At 38.4% G+C, this 17769-nt stretch overlaps 1 protein-coding gene across 1 annotated transcript in view; it reads left to right on the top strand.

The window, feature by feature from the left end:
* ARL8B (ADP ribosylation factor like GTPase 8B) overlaps positions 1-14802 on the top strand; it is a 48981-nt gene extending 34179 nt beyond the window's left edge. Inside the window, exons 2-7 of the mRNA XM_045493616.1 lie at positions 1059-1139; positions 2067-2140; positions 2548-2641; positions 6166-6233; positions 6817-6887; positions 12693-14802. Coding sequence (XP_045349572.1) covers positions 1059-1139; positions 2067-2140; positions 2548-2641; positions 6166-6233; positions 6817-6887; positions 12693-12742 — 438 coding nt within the window. The 3' untranslated portion in view covers positions 12743-14802. The remainder of the gene's footprint in view (positions 1-1058; positions 1140-2066; positions 2141-2547; positions 2642-6165; positions 6234-6816; positions 6888-12692) is intronic.
* Positions 14803-17769: the final 2967 nt, after the last annotated feature.

Here is a 17769-nt window from a genome sequence, read left to right on the forward strand (position 1 = left end):
TTGGGCTCTGTGCTGAGTGTGGCGCCTGCTTAAGATTCTCTTTCTCCCTCTGCCCCACTTCCCTGCTCATGTCCTCTCTCTCTCTGTCTCTCTCAAAAAATAACTAAATGAAATAAATAAATAAATAAAATCATCTCTTTGAAAGAAATGGCAAAATATTTTATAAGCCTTGTTACAAGACAAACCTGGAAAAGCTATTCAGCCATGAATTGTAATAGTTATTGTCAAAATAATTTAAATGCTAAAAATGGAAAACTTTGAAGTTTTACTTCTGATTTCCTACTTTGTGTGTTAACATTTACGTACAGGTGGGGAGGTTAATAAATGTTTCTTCATAGTTGTATAATAATTCTTTTTTAAATTTAAGGAAATACGTAAAAAATTTTTATTATTTTTTAAATATTTATTTATTTTTGAGAGAGAGAGAGAGAATCTTAAGCAGGCTCCGTTCTGTCAGTGCAGAGCTCAACTTGGGGTTCGATCCCATGAACTGTGAACTCACAACTTGAGCCAAAATCAAGAGTTGGATGCTTAACTGACTTAGCCACCAAGGTGCTCCCAAAATATGTTTTTTTAAATGGGGGAAATGTGTTTGTATGAACAAAATATATCTCTTCAAGAATTAGGGGTATAAAGCGTGTTTTTTTTTTAAGCATTTTTTTTTAATTTTGTAATGTATGTTTATTTTTGAGGGAGAGAGAGACAGAGAGAGAGAGAGAGAGAAAGAGAGAGAACGTGAGTAGGGGAGGGGCAGACCGAGAAGAAGACATAGAATTTGGAGCAGGTTCCAGGCTGTGAGCTGTCAGCACAGAGCCCGATGCAGAGCTCAAACTCACAGACTGCGAGATCGTGACCTGAGCCGAAGTCGGAGGCTTAACTGACTGAGCCACCCAGGTGCCCCTAAAGCGTGTTTTCTTAAGACATTATTACCACTCCTAAAAAATTAGTTAAATACTAAAATGGTTAACAGAAGCATTGTTGATGCCTGAAGCTTATACCATGTTACGAGTCTTAATAAATATTGATTAATCTAACTTGAGATGTTTTCTTTCATTCAGTCAGGTCAATTCAGTGAAGATATGATACCCACAGTGGGCTTCAACATGAGGAAGGTAACTAAAGGTAACGTCACAATAAAGGTATGTTATCTTGCCATACTTGACTTAAATTGTTAGCATACATAGCTAGAAATCTTTGTTTCTTTGTTTTTTACATGCTTATTTGTACTTCTTAACTCATGAATGGGTAAGTTTCGAAAGAATGTAAATCAGCTGTTTTGTTTTGTTTTTTTCTTTTTCTAATAGATCAAAATGTGTAAGTTGAAATGGTTAAGTGCCATAAAAAAAAAATTAAACATATGGTTTGGCAGAATAATGTTTGGGGTCTAAATGTTTCTAGGAAATAAAAACCCCATGTTTGAGATCCCTAGTTTGGGATGTAAATAAAAATAAAAATCCCATGTTTGGGATGTAGTGTTACATTATTTCATGGGTAGTATTTTATAGTGAAAGATAATTTATTATTTATAATATTGGTAATTTAGTATATTTGTGGTATATATGTGGTAACCTAGTTTTCTCTTTCTTTGTTACTAAGCCCTAAAATTAAAACTATAAAATTGGAAAGTTTATAAAACTATAAACATAATTTTTTTACAAAATGTTTATTTATTTTGAGAGAGAGAGAGAGAGAGCGTGAGGTTGCATGAGCAGGGGGAGGGGCCGAGAGAGAGAGGGAGAATCCTGAGCAGGCTTTGTGCTGTCAGCATGGAGTCTGATATGGGGCTCAATCCCACGAACTGTAAGATCATGACCTGAGCTGGAATCAACGGTCGGACACTTAACTGACAGAGCCACCCAGGCACCCTTGAACATAAAGTTTAGAATGGCCCCAAGAACTTCTAGATGAAGAGCTTGTTTTATTAGCTCAAGTTTTTCAGGAGTAGTTTGGCTCTAACGTTGTGGAAATAAGCACACCTGCCTAATCTTTCTCCGTCTCTTGTAATTTTTTCCTTCCGTGTATTACTTGAAATATCTTTCTTAAGAATTGTCTTTCTTGGTTTAAAGATTTGGGACATAGGAGGACAACCCCGATTCCGGAGCATGTGGGAACGGTACTGCAGAGGAGTCAATGCCATTGTGTAAGCACTTTTTACAAACGTCAATTTAGGTTTCCAGGAAGAAAAGTTGTTTTTAATACTTCAAAGGCTCAATTTTTATTTCACACAATAATTTCCTCAGATATTTTCTTAGTGTAATTCCATTAATATGAAACTTGAAAAAATGAATCATAAATGAGAGTTTTATTTATGTCTTTTGTTTATGCAGTTAAGAGCTAAGGGATATAAATGTTTTACTGCCATGTTTTAGCACCTAAGAATAGTCTATTTAAAAGTATTTTTGGGTACTGAGCTTCTCTTTATGTAGGCCTTTATTTTGATTAACAGTTTCAGTAGTGTAAATCTTAAAATTAAAAACCTTTATTCCTAATTGTGATCATCAGAGAATTTGGAGAAGACATATTGAAACTGCTTTTTTTTTTTTTAAGTTACATGATAGATGCTGCAGATCGTGAAAAGATAGAAGCCTCTCGAAATGAGCTACATAATCTTCTAGATAAACCACAGTTACAAGGAATTCCAGTAAGTATGGAGTTTTTGGTATATTATATGATTATAATATATTATTAGAAGTATAATTCTTTGATTATGTTATGTTCAAAACCAGTAAAATGTCTTCTGCCTTAAAGTCTTAAAAGGCTTATATTTATTGAATATGAGTCATATACTGGGCACTGTGCTATTTATTCACTTCTTAAACTATATGCAGTAGGAGCAGTGCTCAGTCCTGGGGATACAGTAATGAACAGAAGTGAATAGAATCATGCTCCCTGCCATCATGGAGCTTGTGGTTTAGTAGGAAAGGTGGATGCGATGAAATCATTTGAATAGTACAGCTCTGATAAGTGCTGCAAAGGAGAGGTACAAGGGGCCATGAAAGTTGTAAGTTAGAGGAGAGATTTGATCTAGTTTGAGGGAAGAAAGAAGGATTCCCCAAGGAAGTGATGCTTGAGCTGAATCGTGAGGGATATGGAGGCATGTGAGGGTTGGTTGGGACGATTGGAGGAGAAGGGAGTTGTAGACAAAGAGAGCGCCTTTGGAAGGAGGAAGCAAGGCACTGAGAGGAGGCCAGTCTCTCTAGAACACACAGCAAAGTGAGAGGGTGGTGAGCTATGAGGCAGCTAGGACACTAGAGGAGGCTGGGCTGGGCTGGGCTGGACTGGACTGGACTGTGTGGGAGGCTGATGTAACATTTGAAATGATCAGATTTATTATTTAAGTCACTTATTTCAGTTTGAGAGTAGATTCAAGGGTCAAGAAGGACTTATAAGGAGGACAGTTTTAGGAAGCTGTTGAAGTTGTACTGCAAATTATAGTACCATGAATTAGGGTGGTAGTAGACAAGATGGTGAGAAGGAAACAAGTATTAGGGATATTTAGGAACACTGTCCTCAGACTTGATAATGGGTTAGAAGAGGAAATGTAAAGAATAATTTCCTAGTTTTCTGGTTCGTGCATTTGTGCGGAGGGTGGTGCCTTTTGTTGAGCCAAGAATGCTGGAAAAGGACCAGGATTTAGCCTCATGACAATGAATGTCAAGGACTTGAGGTGTATTATCTCTGTGAATTCTGAGAACATAATGAGGTTCATGGTTATCCCTGCTTCATAAAAGTTGTTACTTATTCAAGGTTACATGGCAACATTTGTATGTTGTGCAGCCAGGTTTTGAATCCATGTCTATCTGACTTCAAAGCCAATTCTTTATCTCCTGTTTTAAAACCTGGTTCTATATAATACCGTAAGTAAACATCAGCCTTAAAGTCATCACGAGTCTTCTTAGTTGCAAGCAAAAGAAAGCTGACTTAAGCAGAAAGGAATTCATTGAAAGGACATTGGTTAGCTCTGAGAAGGCAGCACATAAGCAGGCTCAGGAAATGGGCTGGAACAAGGAAGCTCAGCAGTTGCCAGATACCCAGACCCACACCACAGAGTAAATCCGGTGACCACATGCAGGTTCTAAACACTGGACGTAATTTTTCTGGTTGGAAAGTCATCTAGGTGATTCTCTTTCCCTGTCAGAATGGGTTTTCCCTCCTGCTTTCTTGTGTAATTGGCTCTGCCTGGAAGGTTTTGGTCAAATTCTAGATCTAGCAGAAAGGAAAGCTGGGGAAAAATGATCCACAGAAGCAAGAAGCTCTGTTGGGAGGCAGATTCATATGGTAGGAGGAGGTTTCTTAAATGCAGTAAGAGGTCTAAAATGCTAGGCAACCTCCAAACTGACCACTGATAACAAATGACCATGATGTTATTTTTAGAAACTCAGGCAGGTCCAGCTTGAGAACCTGGTGTGACTTAAATAAGAGTATAGAGAGGCATGGGAGTTGGGAAAGGGGAGACAGGCTGACCAAAGGTATTGAGGTTTGGCTCTTGGCACTCTGACTCCCTGTAGTGCATTCTCCTGTGAGCCCCTGGTGTCCCTGGCTTTCTGTCCTTTGTGCAGAGTCACAGTCTGGGGCCTAGGAGTACGATTGGTCAAAGTGTATGGAGTCAGCTGAGAGTATGCTGTATTAAGTGAAAGGAATAGGTATGACAAACTAGATCTGGCATGTACTTTGTTGAGATACAGGTTTTTTAGAAAACACTGACTTTAGAGTTTGGATATCATCAGGTATGTTACAGGTACTCATATTCTCGCTCTCTCTAAGGCAGAAAGGATATAGCTGAGAAAGATAGATTGGTAATTGGGAAGCCTATTTCTGCTTTCCTTTCTTTTCAAAGCACATCTAGCAACCTGATGACAGCATTTATTGCTACAATTTAGAGCTGCTATATTTATCCTGAGCTCCAGACTTAACCATTGTCTTAGAATATTTATATGTGGTATTCTGTAGGATGGATCAGGAATTTTAAAAGCCTATTTATGTGTTTATATGATTAATGGTTAACAAAAAAATGGCTAAAAAATTGTTCCCCCACTCTTGGTTGTGTTGGTAGAGATTTATTTAGAAATAGCAGAATGCATACCATAGACTCAGATTTTTTTTTTTTTTTTTTTTTTTTTTTGAGAAAGCATGAAAGCACAAGTTGGGGAGAGGGAGAGAGAGAATCTTAAACAGGCTTTACACCTAGCTTGTAGCCTGCCTTGGGGCTCAGTCTCATGATTGTGAGGTCATAACCTGAGCCAAAATCGAGAGTTGGACACTTAACTGACTGAGCCACTCAGGAGCCCCTAGACTTAGAATATTTTATTTTTTATTTTAGAGAGAGACAGTGTGAGTGGGGGAGAGGGGTAGGGGGAGAGAGAAAATCTCAAGCAGGTTCCATGCTCAGCATGGAGCCCACTGCGGGGCTTGATCCTATGACCCTGGGATCATAACTTGAGCTGAAATCAAGAGCAGGACACTCAACCAACCGAGCTGCCCAAGTGTCCCTAGACTTAGAATATTTTGTTTTATTTTTATTTTTTAAAATATTACTTGTTTTTCAGAGAGTGCAAGTGGGGGAGGAGCAGAGAGAAGGGGACAGAGGATCTGAAGCGAGCTCTGTGCTGACAGGCTGACAGCAGAGAGCCCGATGTGGGTGGGGCTTGAACTCAGGAACCATGAGATCATGACCCGAGCTGAAGTTGGATGCTTAACCAACTGAACCATCCGGGTGCCCCTAGACTTAAAATATTTTAAATGTTTATTTCTTATTTTTGAGAGAGTGAGAGTACCAGTTGAAGAGGGGCAGAGAGAGACAGGGACACCTCACTGGCAGCAAAGAGCCCGATGTGGGGCTCAAACCCCCAAACTGCAAGATCACAACCTGAGCTGAAGTTGGATGCTTAACCAACTGAGCCAGCCAGGTGCCCCAAGACTTAGAATATTTTAAATAGAATTTGGCAGCCACATGTTGGATTAAGGGCATCTATGTGGGAGAAGTTAAAATGGATGCTAATTTGAATGACAGAGTGAATGAGATAGGCTACCACTTAACACAAATATGCCTTAATAGTATGGCATGTGGTACCATTCCAGTTTTCATGTCCATAGATATGACTATCATATGCTTCTGTGACCTTTTCTTACATAAAAGTTTATTGTTAATATCTTTTCTTTTTAAAGGTACTAGTACTCGGAAACAAGAGAGATCTTCCGAATGCCTTGGACGAAAAACAGCTAATTGAAAAAATGTATGTCTTAAGAAAGAATGATGGTGTTTTTAAAAAAGTTTGGTTCTCAATTACACTTTTTTGCCCACTACTTTGTTTAGCATCATTATATTATTATTTAATTTTTAATTTTTATTTTTAGAGAGCACGGGGGAAGGGGCAGAGAGGATAGAGAGAGAGAATTCTAAGCAGGCTCCACACTCAGCACAGAGCCCGACATGGGGCTCAATCCCATGACTCTGGAATCATGACCTGAGCTGAGATCAAGAGCGGGGCGCTCAACTGACTGACCTACCCAGGCGCCCCTTAAGGATTTTATTTTAAAGTAATCTCTACACCCAACATGAGGCTCGAACTCACAACCCCAGGATTAAGAGTCGCATGCTCTTCTGACTGAGCCAGCCAGGCGCCGTTATTTAGTAATGCTTATTGCTATGTTTTTAGGTAAACATGGTAAATTTGGCCCACCAGAGAAGTGAATTTCTAAAATTTCAGTAGTGGTAAAATAATTTCTTCAGTATAAAAAGACCAGGAAATGGAACAAAGGGTGATAAGTATGGTTGTTTTAGGCACTGACTTATTCTCTTAATTCTGCTTCTTATAGGAACCTGTCTGCTATTCAGGATAGAGAAATTTGCTGCTATTCAATTTCTTGCAAAGAAAAGGATAATATAGGTAAGAAATGACTGTTGAAGAAATGGGTATTACTAGAAAGGTGTCTTAATGCTTTCTACTGTTTATTTTCCCCATTTCTGTTTAATTGACTTCCCTTTTAGAGTACTGTTGTTTTTGCCTCAGGAAAAATAATAGACATTATATATTTTGACAGCAAATACACATCCTGAATGTGCTCTTTGCTATTTAAAGAAGTGAAATAGACATAAAGTTAAACATTATGTGATATCAATTTATTGTATTAATTTTGGTCGAGCTAGTATCCAGCTGTGCTTTTTAACAATGATGTTTTTGAAATAAGACTTCACAAAAATTGGTCTATTATTTGGTCTATAGGCACTGAAACAATTGTTCATTTATTGAACCAGTATATTACTGCAATATGTCAGTACTCTATTGGAGATATAAGCCAAAAGTACCCTTTATCTATTAAGTGTCTGTATAAATTTTCTAGAATTGCCATAGCAAAGTACCACAAACTGGGTGGCTTAAAACAGCAGAAATTTATTTTCTTAAGTCCAGGAGGAGAGACATCCAAACTCAAGGTGTCACAGGGCCCTGAAGGCTGCTGGGGAGTATCCTTCCTTGCCTTTTCTTAGTTTGTGATTGCCTGCAGTCTTTGACTTGGAGATGGCATAACTCCAGCTTCTGTCTCTGGCCTCACACAGCCTTCTCCTCTGTGTGTGTCTCTGTGTGTATTTTCTTTTCTTATAAAGACATATATCATTGGATTAGGGCCTACCTTAATCTAGTATGATCTCATCTTACATCTGCAAAGACTATTTCCAAATAAATTCTAAAGTTCTGGTAGGTGTGAATTTTTAGGGGACTCTCTTCAATCTAGTACAGTGAATACGTATATCTGGTTGGACTTTAGTTTCTTAACTAATCTATGAGAGATTATGTAATAAAAGTATACTGGAATGGGTAAAAAGAGTCAAAGGTAAAAAGGAAAGAGGACTGAAAGAGTTTGACAAGATAAATGACTATTCCAACCTGTTAGTTTCTTGCTTGAGTGAAAAGACCTCTAACAATACAATAAAATATACTCAGTGGTAAAGTATAATCTTCACGAAAAAAGCTACTCACGCTAAGTCACATGGTTCTTGTCTGGACATGACCGGCTTAACCAAAGTATGAAAGGAGAGTTCAATGCATGCATCTTGAAGTGGCTGGGTAGGAGCCTAGGGATTTTTGTGGCACCTTCACTTTTCTCAGTTTTGGTGGTCACTGATGAAAAAGATCACTGTGTGGGTCAGTACAGAAAAATGAGGCTATCCGTCATTGCTGCATAGTAGGCTACAGACAGCATGTGCTTTGGAGTCACGCAGCCTCAGGCCAGAACACTTGGTCCTAAGTTACTTTCTGACAGGCCTTGGACAAAGCACTTAACCTCCCTGATCTCCAGTTTTCACTCATCTATAAAATGGTGATAATGGCAGCAATTTCAAAACTCTCTTGTGAGAGGGAATGTGACAATGTATTACAACATTTGACATATGGTGGATGTCACATGGGGGTATTAGTTTTCTATTGCTGCTGTCAATTAGCAGCCTCTCATGGTTCTCACTGAGCTAGAAATCAAGGACTAAAATGACAGGTTGTGCTCTTTCTGGAGACTCTAGGAGAGACTCCATTTTCTTGCCTTGTTTTCACCTTTTAGATCCTGCCTGCTTTCTTGGCTCATGGCTCCTTCCTCCATATTCAAAGCCAAAAACATTATCTCTCTCTGACCATTTTACCATAGTCACACCTCCAATTAAAAAAGAAAAAAACAAACAAAAAAAAAAAAAACACCGAAAATTTGTATTGGCACTTGTAAATAGTACCAAAAAAGTGTGTTTAAAAGGTATTCTGAGATTTTTTTTTTTTCCTTTAGCCTTGTTCATTATGTATTGGTTCTTACCATAGTTAACTTTTTTCCCAAGTCATTTCTAGTCTATCAAGTTTTTCCCCATACCTTCTCAAACATGCTCTGATGAGCTCAAATTGTTGATAGTTTTCTGGCTAATTCTGGGCTTTCTTTCTCTTTTATTTTATTTTATCTTATTTTTTTATTTTGAGGGTTTTCTTTTTTTTGAGTTTATTTGAGACAGAGAGACAGCATGTTTGAATGAGTGGGAGAGGGGCAGAGAGAGAAGGAGAGAGAGAATCCCAAGCAGGTCTACGCTGTCAGCACAGAGCCTGACCCTGGGCTGAGTCTCGAGAACCATGCGTTCATGACCTGAGCTGAAATCAAGAATCAGATGCTTAACCTACTAAACCATCTAGGTGCCTCATAAAGATTTTATTTTTATTAATACTATTTTTTAATGTTTATTTATTTTTGAGAGAGAGAGACAGACAGTGCAAGCAGGGGAGGGGCAGAGAGAGAGGGAAACAAAGAATCCGAAACAGGCTCCAGGCTTTGAGCTGTCAGCACAGAGCCCGATGCAGGGCTTGAACCCACAAACCGTGAGATCATGGCCCCAGCTGAAGTCGGACGCTTTACTGACTAAACCACCCAGGCACCCCAAGATTTTATTTTTAAATAATCTCTGCACCCAACATGGGGCTTGAACTTAACAACCCCAGGATCAAGAGTCCTATACTCCACTGACTGAGCCAGCCAGGCCTCCATGAGCTTCCTTTAAAGAGCACCTAAAAGCAGTTTGAGCCTAATAAGTTGGTGATGGACACAAACTCTCCTCTATTAAATGGGTAGAATAAGTGATTTGTTATATTGTGAGCATTCAGATAATTTGCAGACTCTTCAAACACTTAGGGTTACATAGTTTATTAAAAAAAATCCACCCCCCCCCACCCCGTGTTAGGAGGAATTCTTGTTAAATTTTAAGTTGTGACGCCATGAGAGTATTTACTTATACAACAGTGTTCTCATCAAAGGATTTTTTTTCCCCAGGAGATGTTTGGCAACGTCCAGAGACACTTGGTTGTCATAATGAGGACTGTGATGCTGGCACATAGTGGGTAGAGACCAGAGATATTCTAAACATGCTACAGTCTCCACGGCTAAGAATCGACCAGCCTAAAATGTCAGCAGTAGTGGCGAGGCTGAAAAACACTGTTCTATACTAACCGTAATTTTTAGGGCATTGTGCTATTCTGTAAATCCATTTTACCACCTTGAATACTCTCTAATATTTCATAAAATAGGAAAAAGAAGTTATTGAAAGGAGAAAAAAAATCCTTTATTTTATTACCTTAACAAACTAGCCAGATAGTTTCTTGAAAAAATCTTGGGAGCTCATTTAGGAAGGAAATGCTGGAGAACTGATGAAAAAGAACTTTTGCTATTTGAGGCTGATCTTCCTAGTCTGTCATAGAGCTCCAGAGACACCAGTGTGTGATTGTAGAACTCCTGCTTCACTTTGTATTATCAAGCCCTAACACATGGATCCACTCTACCTAGATTCAAATAAGCAGTTTGTAAATCAGAATTTGGAGCAAGAAATGCAGCTAATAGCGAATTAGATTAGACTTCTTGGATAATCAAGTCAGAACATCCTCCTTAATTTCAGCTTTTACAACATTTTAGAACCAAATTCATGAATTTACTAAATTGTTCCAAAGGTATCTCAGTGCACATGGATTGTATATTCTCCTTCCAGCTTCCTAATGTGGCATATGAAATACTTGAGTAATGTATCCTTAGACCACACATAGAACAGATTACTTCTGGGAACATGATTTTTGCAAAGATGTCTCATGTTTGTGGCCCTTTTTGTCATGGAAGATGACTTCTTTTTCTGAGTATCTTATTTCTTTTCTGCCTTTTTATCTAGTCTTAAGGATCCATCTGTCTTTAGGATATGACTTCTGTCCAGTGTCCACAAGTTTTGATTTTTTTAAGTGAATATCTTAAATATTTAAAACTAGGCATTTCACTTTCAGTTTTACCTTTCTTTCCGTTCAGTTCTAATGAACATGGCTTTGCTCTTACTGCATACTGCTGTCCCCCTTTGAAAGTGCACAGTCTGGTTCAGCAATCAGGTTAAATCATTGTTTTCACAACTCTGAGCAGATCATGTTTGTTCAGATCTCAGCTCTAGGCTATTCTTTATATGTGTGTGGAGTACAGTTTCTGTAACACACGTTAGCTGGGAAACTGAATTTGCACTCAGCTCTCAGGCTTGGAGAATCGAATGCTCCTTTTGATAGATGACACATTTTAAAGAACTCAATGACAGTGACTCAGTGTTTGACTTAGCTGCTTTCTCTTGTCACTTGAAGTGCTTTTCTTAGCTAATTTCAGCTACTGTAGCTTCACCTGCCACCTCTATTATGGTACCTTACCAGTCCGCATCCCTTTCTGAGATCCATAGAGCTAAAACTACCTGCTGGACATCTCCATGCCTGTTATCTTCTTACACCTCAAACCTGATGTGCTTTATAGCTTAATTCTTTTTTTTTTTTTTTTTAAATGTTCATTTATTTTGAGAGAGCACAAGTGAGGGGACAGGCAGAGAGAGAGAGAGAGGGAGAGAGAATCCCAAGCAGGCTCTGTACTGTCAGTGCAGAGCCCGATGTGGGGCTCAATCTCATGAACTATGAGATCACGACCTGAGCCAAAATCAAGAGTCAGACGCTTAACAGACTGAGCCAGCTGGACGCCCCTACAGCTAAATTCTTAATCTTTTAATTCTCAAGTCTGTTCTTTCTTTAGCCACTGTGTTTGTCAGCAGCTCCATGACATACACAACTCATTGAAGTCAATATTCTTTCTCACCCACTACATATAGGCAGTTTGTTCTATTCTGTATGTTAGTCAATTCTGCATTTCCTTCTTCTATCCCTATAGCACTTGTTTGCTTCAGGCCTTCCTCCACTTCCTATTCCTGCTGTGGTATTTGGCATCTGTATTAGCAGCTCTCCAAGTTGTTCTCTGTTGCCATTGTTGAGCATGCTAAAATAAAGTAATATATGTTCTCTGCTTAAAATTCTCCAATAACTTCTAGTCGACTTGAGAATAAAACCCAAACTTAGTAGCACCTTAGAGTGAGATACAAGGATATCTGGCTCCCTCTTGTCTGTGGTTCTTTGTTGAGGACATTTTTGCTCCCAGAGGACATTTGGCAATATCTGGAGACATTATTGGCTGTCACAACTATCAGTGTGGAGGGGGAGTGATGATGGCATCTAGTGGTAGAGGTCATGGATACTGCAAAATGGTCTACCATGCACAAGAAATGCCCTCTTCCCATCCCAGCATAGAATTACCCAGTCCAAAATGTCCAGAAGGTGAAGCGAGAACTCCTGCTGTAGCCTTAGCAACGAGTGGCAGCCCCTTCCCCCATCCCTGTGCTTCATCCACATCTTATCAAATATAACCCATCCAGATCTCCACAGTGTTCATGTCTTTGTTTATTCTTTTGCTTTTGTTGTTTCCTTTGCCTGGAATTCTGCCGGGCAACCCTCCTCCCAACCCCAAATGATTTCTTCTCTGTTTTTCAGCTTTGACACTAAAAACTCCCTGAGGGCAAAGAGGGTTTCTCCCATATCTTTGCATTCCTGGCACTTCATGTAATAGTACCTTGTCTTAAGGCAGTTAGTAAATTTTTGAGTGAATAAAAAGATGGCACAAGCTGTCCTGAGCACAGAGACCTCATCAGTCTCTCATAATTCCTTAGACTGCCCTCTTGACGTTTCGGTAATGGAGAATAGTAGTATAGATGCAGAAAAGCAGAAGAGGGCAGGGCCAGCATGTGTTTTGAATTAGCTGCATTTTAAATATTATCTCTCATGTTTAGTAGTTTCTTAACCTTGATATCTTAATGCCTTCAATTTTTTTCCCTCCATCTTTAGATATCACACTTCAGTGGCTTATTCAACATTCAAAGTCTAGAAGAAGCTGAAGCATCTCCTGAAGTCATCCAGTCCTTCCTGGCTATAATCCTAGAATTATTGTCCGTTCCTCTGAAGTACTTCCCAGAATACGGTCCTTCCTAATCCCAAGAAATTGCCTTTTTCAGAGTTTATTTCTCATGTGCACTGCTGAAGATGTGTATCCCTAATCCTTCATAAAGAATCAGCTAGAGTTGTCATGATAAAGTCAGCACACACAAAAAAGCTTCTTATACATACTTGTCTTAAACAGTGTGTAGAGCTTTTTTTAAAAAACAAAAAACAAAAAACAAAAAACCCCAAACACATGTGACCATCTTAAATCAAGACAATTGCATATATATGTTCTGGTCTTTCTGGGCCAGATTTTTATATTGGTTTTCGGTAAATGTCTATGATATTTCGTTATAGAGTCCATTAGCTTAATACTGATACTGACTTGATACAGCATGAAGTTTCTAGTGCCACACACAGTATTTAGAAAACCTTTAGCCTGACTCATGTGGGATAAAAACATAATGTTTACCTGTCTCACAAATGCATGTGAAATGTATAATTACACCTTAGGAATTTAAAAAATGGTCTGCAAAGAGTGAGCGAAGGCACCAGATCAGTGTTGTTAATTGGTTCTTTACACTGGTGAGATCGTATATGAGTTTAAAAAACATTCTGCTTTCTGAGAATTCTTCATCACCAGATAGCAGTTGGGAATATGGGAGGAACTGAGGCATGCTGTTGTGTATCTGTCCAGATCATTACTTCTCTATTTTTGCTTCTTTTTTTTTTTTTTTTTTTTTTTTTTTCTGGGTTCAACACACTTTTTTAAAGGGTTGGGAATCGAGGATTTTCTCAAAAGCTTTCATGAATTTAGAGCATTCCAGCCAATATAATAAAATGTGCTAAGAATGTCAGACTTTGTTCAAACACCTGTTTGTTCTTTCTTTCTCCAGTCATTAAATCAGTGCTGCTGCATGACACTCTAACTCTCGACTTTTTATATCCAGTCATAGACTTTCAGCACAATAGATACTTAGAAATAAAAATTCTTATTTTTCTCTCTTATTGATGTAAGGTTTGGCACTCTTTTGTCTGGTGCCATTAGACATCTCGATTATTGTGACAACTCTAGACCTGCCTGCTCTATCTAATGTAATCATGCGCAACGTCTACAGGTTGTTTAATAATCACCCGGGGAACTGAGGAGCTGATGCTGTGGATTGTTTGCTTCTATGATACGGAGATGTATACAAACTTAAAACGAACATGTTTTGTAGTTTAGTGATGTCCATATACACAAAGGGACATATTACTACTGGTTCACTTGTAAATTGTTATTCACATAAACCACTGTAGTAGATAAAACTCTATGGTACACCCGCTTATGTGTTGCCTCACACTGTGTGTGATTTTGTTTCTTTTGTTAAGCAGCACTCATGTAGACAGTGCATTTCCAGACATGTTGAGCACTCAGAAGTGCAGTCAACAGTGAGTTCTTTTAATGAATACCAGTTTTAATTTATAGACTGCCATGGCCTTAACAATATTCTGTACAAAATACTGCACTGTGTTGCACAGATACTCCTTGTTTTCCTCCATTCGCATTTTTATGAGTAGAATCTCAGCTTTTAAAATTCTGTTCCTATTCTTTGAAGCATGTTGCATACTTCCCTGATGGGATGGATGGTTTTGTAAATGAAGGGAAATTTAAACTTGCTACTGTAGCTCAACACCATTAATGGTCACTGTGAACCATTACAGAGAATGTGGCAATTTGCTTGTGCCTAAAAGGAGGAATTGGAACTAGAAAGTGTGACTCTGTGGGGATCGCATAGGTTTGTTATTTGACCTATAGCTAAACCTTAAATGTGTTTGTGTGTCTGTTCATTGCTTTCAGCATTTCAAGACATCCAAACTCTACTACCAACATTTTCCTGTGCATTAACTTCTGCATGTGAAAACTTAACAGTTACTGAACTTTGTAAATACGTGAATTTTTTAATTTAGGTGATGCATTTTTTGTCTGTTTACTGCTCTTCTCAGCTTTATTCAATAAACTTGCATTTTGAGGGTTGTATTGACCATTTTAACTGAAAATGTGCATCCTGATGGAAGGTGCTGACGTTTTTGGAAGGGGACAGAAAGAAAGTTATCGTGAGCAGGGTCCACAGACAACGTGCTAGAAAGAAATCAGCTCATTTCTCAAAGAACTGGGTCTGTGGGCTAGTTAACATAGAATAAACTTTTACAATATCCACAGAATTGATACTAGGATTTGGCGGGGGGAGGCAGGGTGGAGGAGATGCTGTTACCTGTAAACTGTCATGATACACCAAATTTAAGACTTTCACAAGTGGCAAGAGCTAGTTAAGCATTTTATGATCTATTCTTTTTAAAAATCATAATGAAACTTTATTAATAAATTGAAGTTGCAAGACATGCCTACTTACTAGAGTTCCAGAATGAAAAGATTTTAAATGTCAAACGTTATGGTTTTCCCACAAAGGCACATGTTTAAAGTAAAGCCATTTGGTCTCCTTTCCTGTGTGTTATCTTTTGCACTATAAAAGTGAACATTTATCTCCTCAAAGCTACTGCAAAGATGGGATTTTTTATGTAGTTTTACTCAAGAAAAGTTCAGCCTGGCTTTTTCTCCTATATCCATACTGTTGTTCTGGATAGTCAAACCATGTTGGCCAATTGGGTGTGATTCAGCATTTCTAGGACAGAAATTTCGAGGATATCCAGATTCAGTTTTTGTAGGGGATTGGTGGAGAGATTGAGTTAGGCTGTTCACCTGCCCTCTTCTCACCACCCTCCTACCAAAGTGATTTTTGAAGGAGTGTGTGTGTCCCTGGGGCCAGTGGGTAGGGGTGCAGGGAGGATATAAGTTTAGCTTCCTGTATCCTTGATTTTCAAGTTGATATCTGCTTTCAAAAATTGAGACTTATAAAAATCTGTCCCTTTGATTCCGTCAAGTAAATTGGATGTATTGGGCTGTGGCTACTTTAGTATTCATTGTTTTGACTGAGGAATTAATTGCCTTGTGTAATTCTATCCATACAAGATCCAGTTACACTGAAATCCTGTTGATTTGGTCATTCCAACCTCTCAGGGTCTGGCAGATTGAAAACTGGAGTGGAAGTCTGAATTTACCATAGTCAGCATTATAATGTAACATCGAATTGGCCAAATACTTTAAAAATTCCATTGTGCGGAAACCAGCATGTTTAGTATTCAAGATGTTTTTTTCTCTTAAAAAACTTTAAATGTGCCCTCAACGACGTGCATGCCTGTGAACATACTTGAAAAGGAAGACCGTAAAGCAAACACTAGCCTTACCAACTTCCCTTCAGCTTGCACATCTACAAATGTAGGGGCCACTGCAGGTGTTTCCTGTTGATTAGTAAATAGCCTCCACACAATTTCTGTTTAAAACTCAGCTATTAATAAAAATGGGCGCTTTTGTAATTGCTGCCTCTTGAATGTTCTTAGGGAAACAGAAGCAAGTCATTGACATGATAGATGGCAATGGGAAGTTCCTTAATCTAACAACGGCAGTAGTCATTCATTATTCCATTTCATTAACAAGCTCTCTCTTCAGTAAGGTAATTCTGTTTTAAAACCGCAAGGCAGCTGGTATGCAAGGCAGCTGGTAACTTAGGTGATGCAGATTTCCTAGCAGGAATCAGAGTGGGAAATCTTCTTTAACTTCATTTTATGGGGGCTTGCAGGTCAAGGGATGAGGCAGGGAAATAATTTGTCAGTTGAAAATGCTAATACAGTTTGACTCTGTCACGAGTGCTGGATTGACATTTGAGAATATGGGTTCTTTTGTTTTTATTAACTGATTGTGTGATGAGTTGCTGAATCCCTTCTGGCTCTGTAGTTTTCCCATCTATAAAATGAAATGTAGAAGATTTCTAATATAATTTCTCCTAACAGACTATGGTTCTACAGCCAAGAGAAGTGGATGGTGGTAAAACAGCAGAGAAGAAAGATGAAAAGGCCCATTCGCCCTAGTGAATATGTTAACTTTGCATGTTATTCAGCTTGCAAATAATCCAAAAGCACAAATATTTACATTTTATCACTTTAACACATTTAAGGGCTAGAGATCACAGACATTTTATAGAATGATACAGTAACTTAGATTTTGTTTGAAGGAAATGCTGTAAAACATAGGGGCTTATATTTTGAAAGCCATTTAAAAATTTTAAAGCTTTTCTCCCAGACTGCAGAAAAATGTTTATTCTGGTATACAGTGTGGAAAAATACATGTCTACTACAAACTCGGGGGCAAACTTTTAGAGCTAATGTTTAACACTTTATAACTGCTGTGTTGCTGGGTTCTGCTAGAATTTATTTGGAGCTTGGGGAAAACTGGAACAGTTAATAAAATACTTCTTTTCAAAGTAGTGAGAGGGGAAAAAAAACAACAAAGCCAGCGTATTCCCTTTTGAATATAGGAGGTGGAACATTAATACATTGCCCGTTACGGTGTCTCCTTCAACCAGCTTTTAGATAATCTACAGCTTTGGCCTACCCTCAGTTTTGTACAATCTATATCACACAATGTGTGTCTTCTTTCTACATATTAAAAGTGCATCATTTGTATCTGCTGCTACCCAGTATATGAATTAGGTAACTCCTTTTTCTATTTGTATCATTTTGTAAGGAAAAAGAAATTGTTCACGTTTATCATACCACTAACTGATGGAAAGCACAAGCTCTCCTCACCCTTAAAAGAAGGTTAAGAATTTTTATGATTTCCACTTTCTCTGTAAACATCAGTTACCTAAAGCGTGGGGCATGGCACATGGATGCTGAACATTAGTTCTTGATGGATAATCGCTGCATTGGATTTAGTGATTTAGTAGTTAGAACAGGTGCGGAAAGGAAGCTTACCACTTCCTAGGTCCGCTTTATTATTTTTTTAAATGATTTAAAAAAAATTTTTTTTAACATTTATTTATTTTTGAGACAGAGAGAGAGAGAGAGAGAGCATGAATAGGGGAGGGTCAGAGAAAGAGGGAGACAC

The sequence above is a fragment of the Leopardus geoffroyi genome, chromosome A2 (assembly GCF_018350155.1).
Source record: "Leopardus geoffroyi isolate Oge1 chromosome A2, O.geoffroyi_Oge1_pat1.0, whole genome shotgun sequence".
Taxonomy (NCBI): Eukaryota; Metazoa; Chordata; class Mammalia; order Carnivora; family Felidae; genus Leopardus; species Leopardus geoffroyi.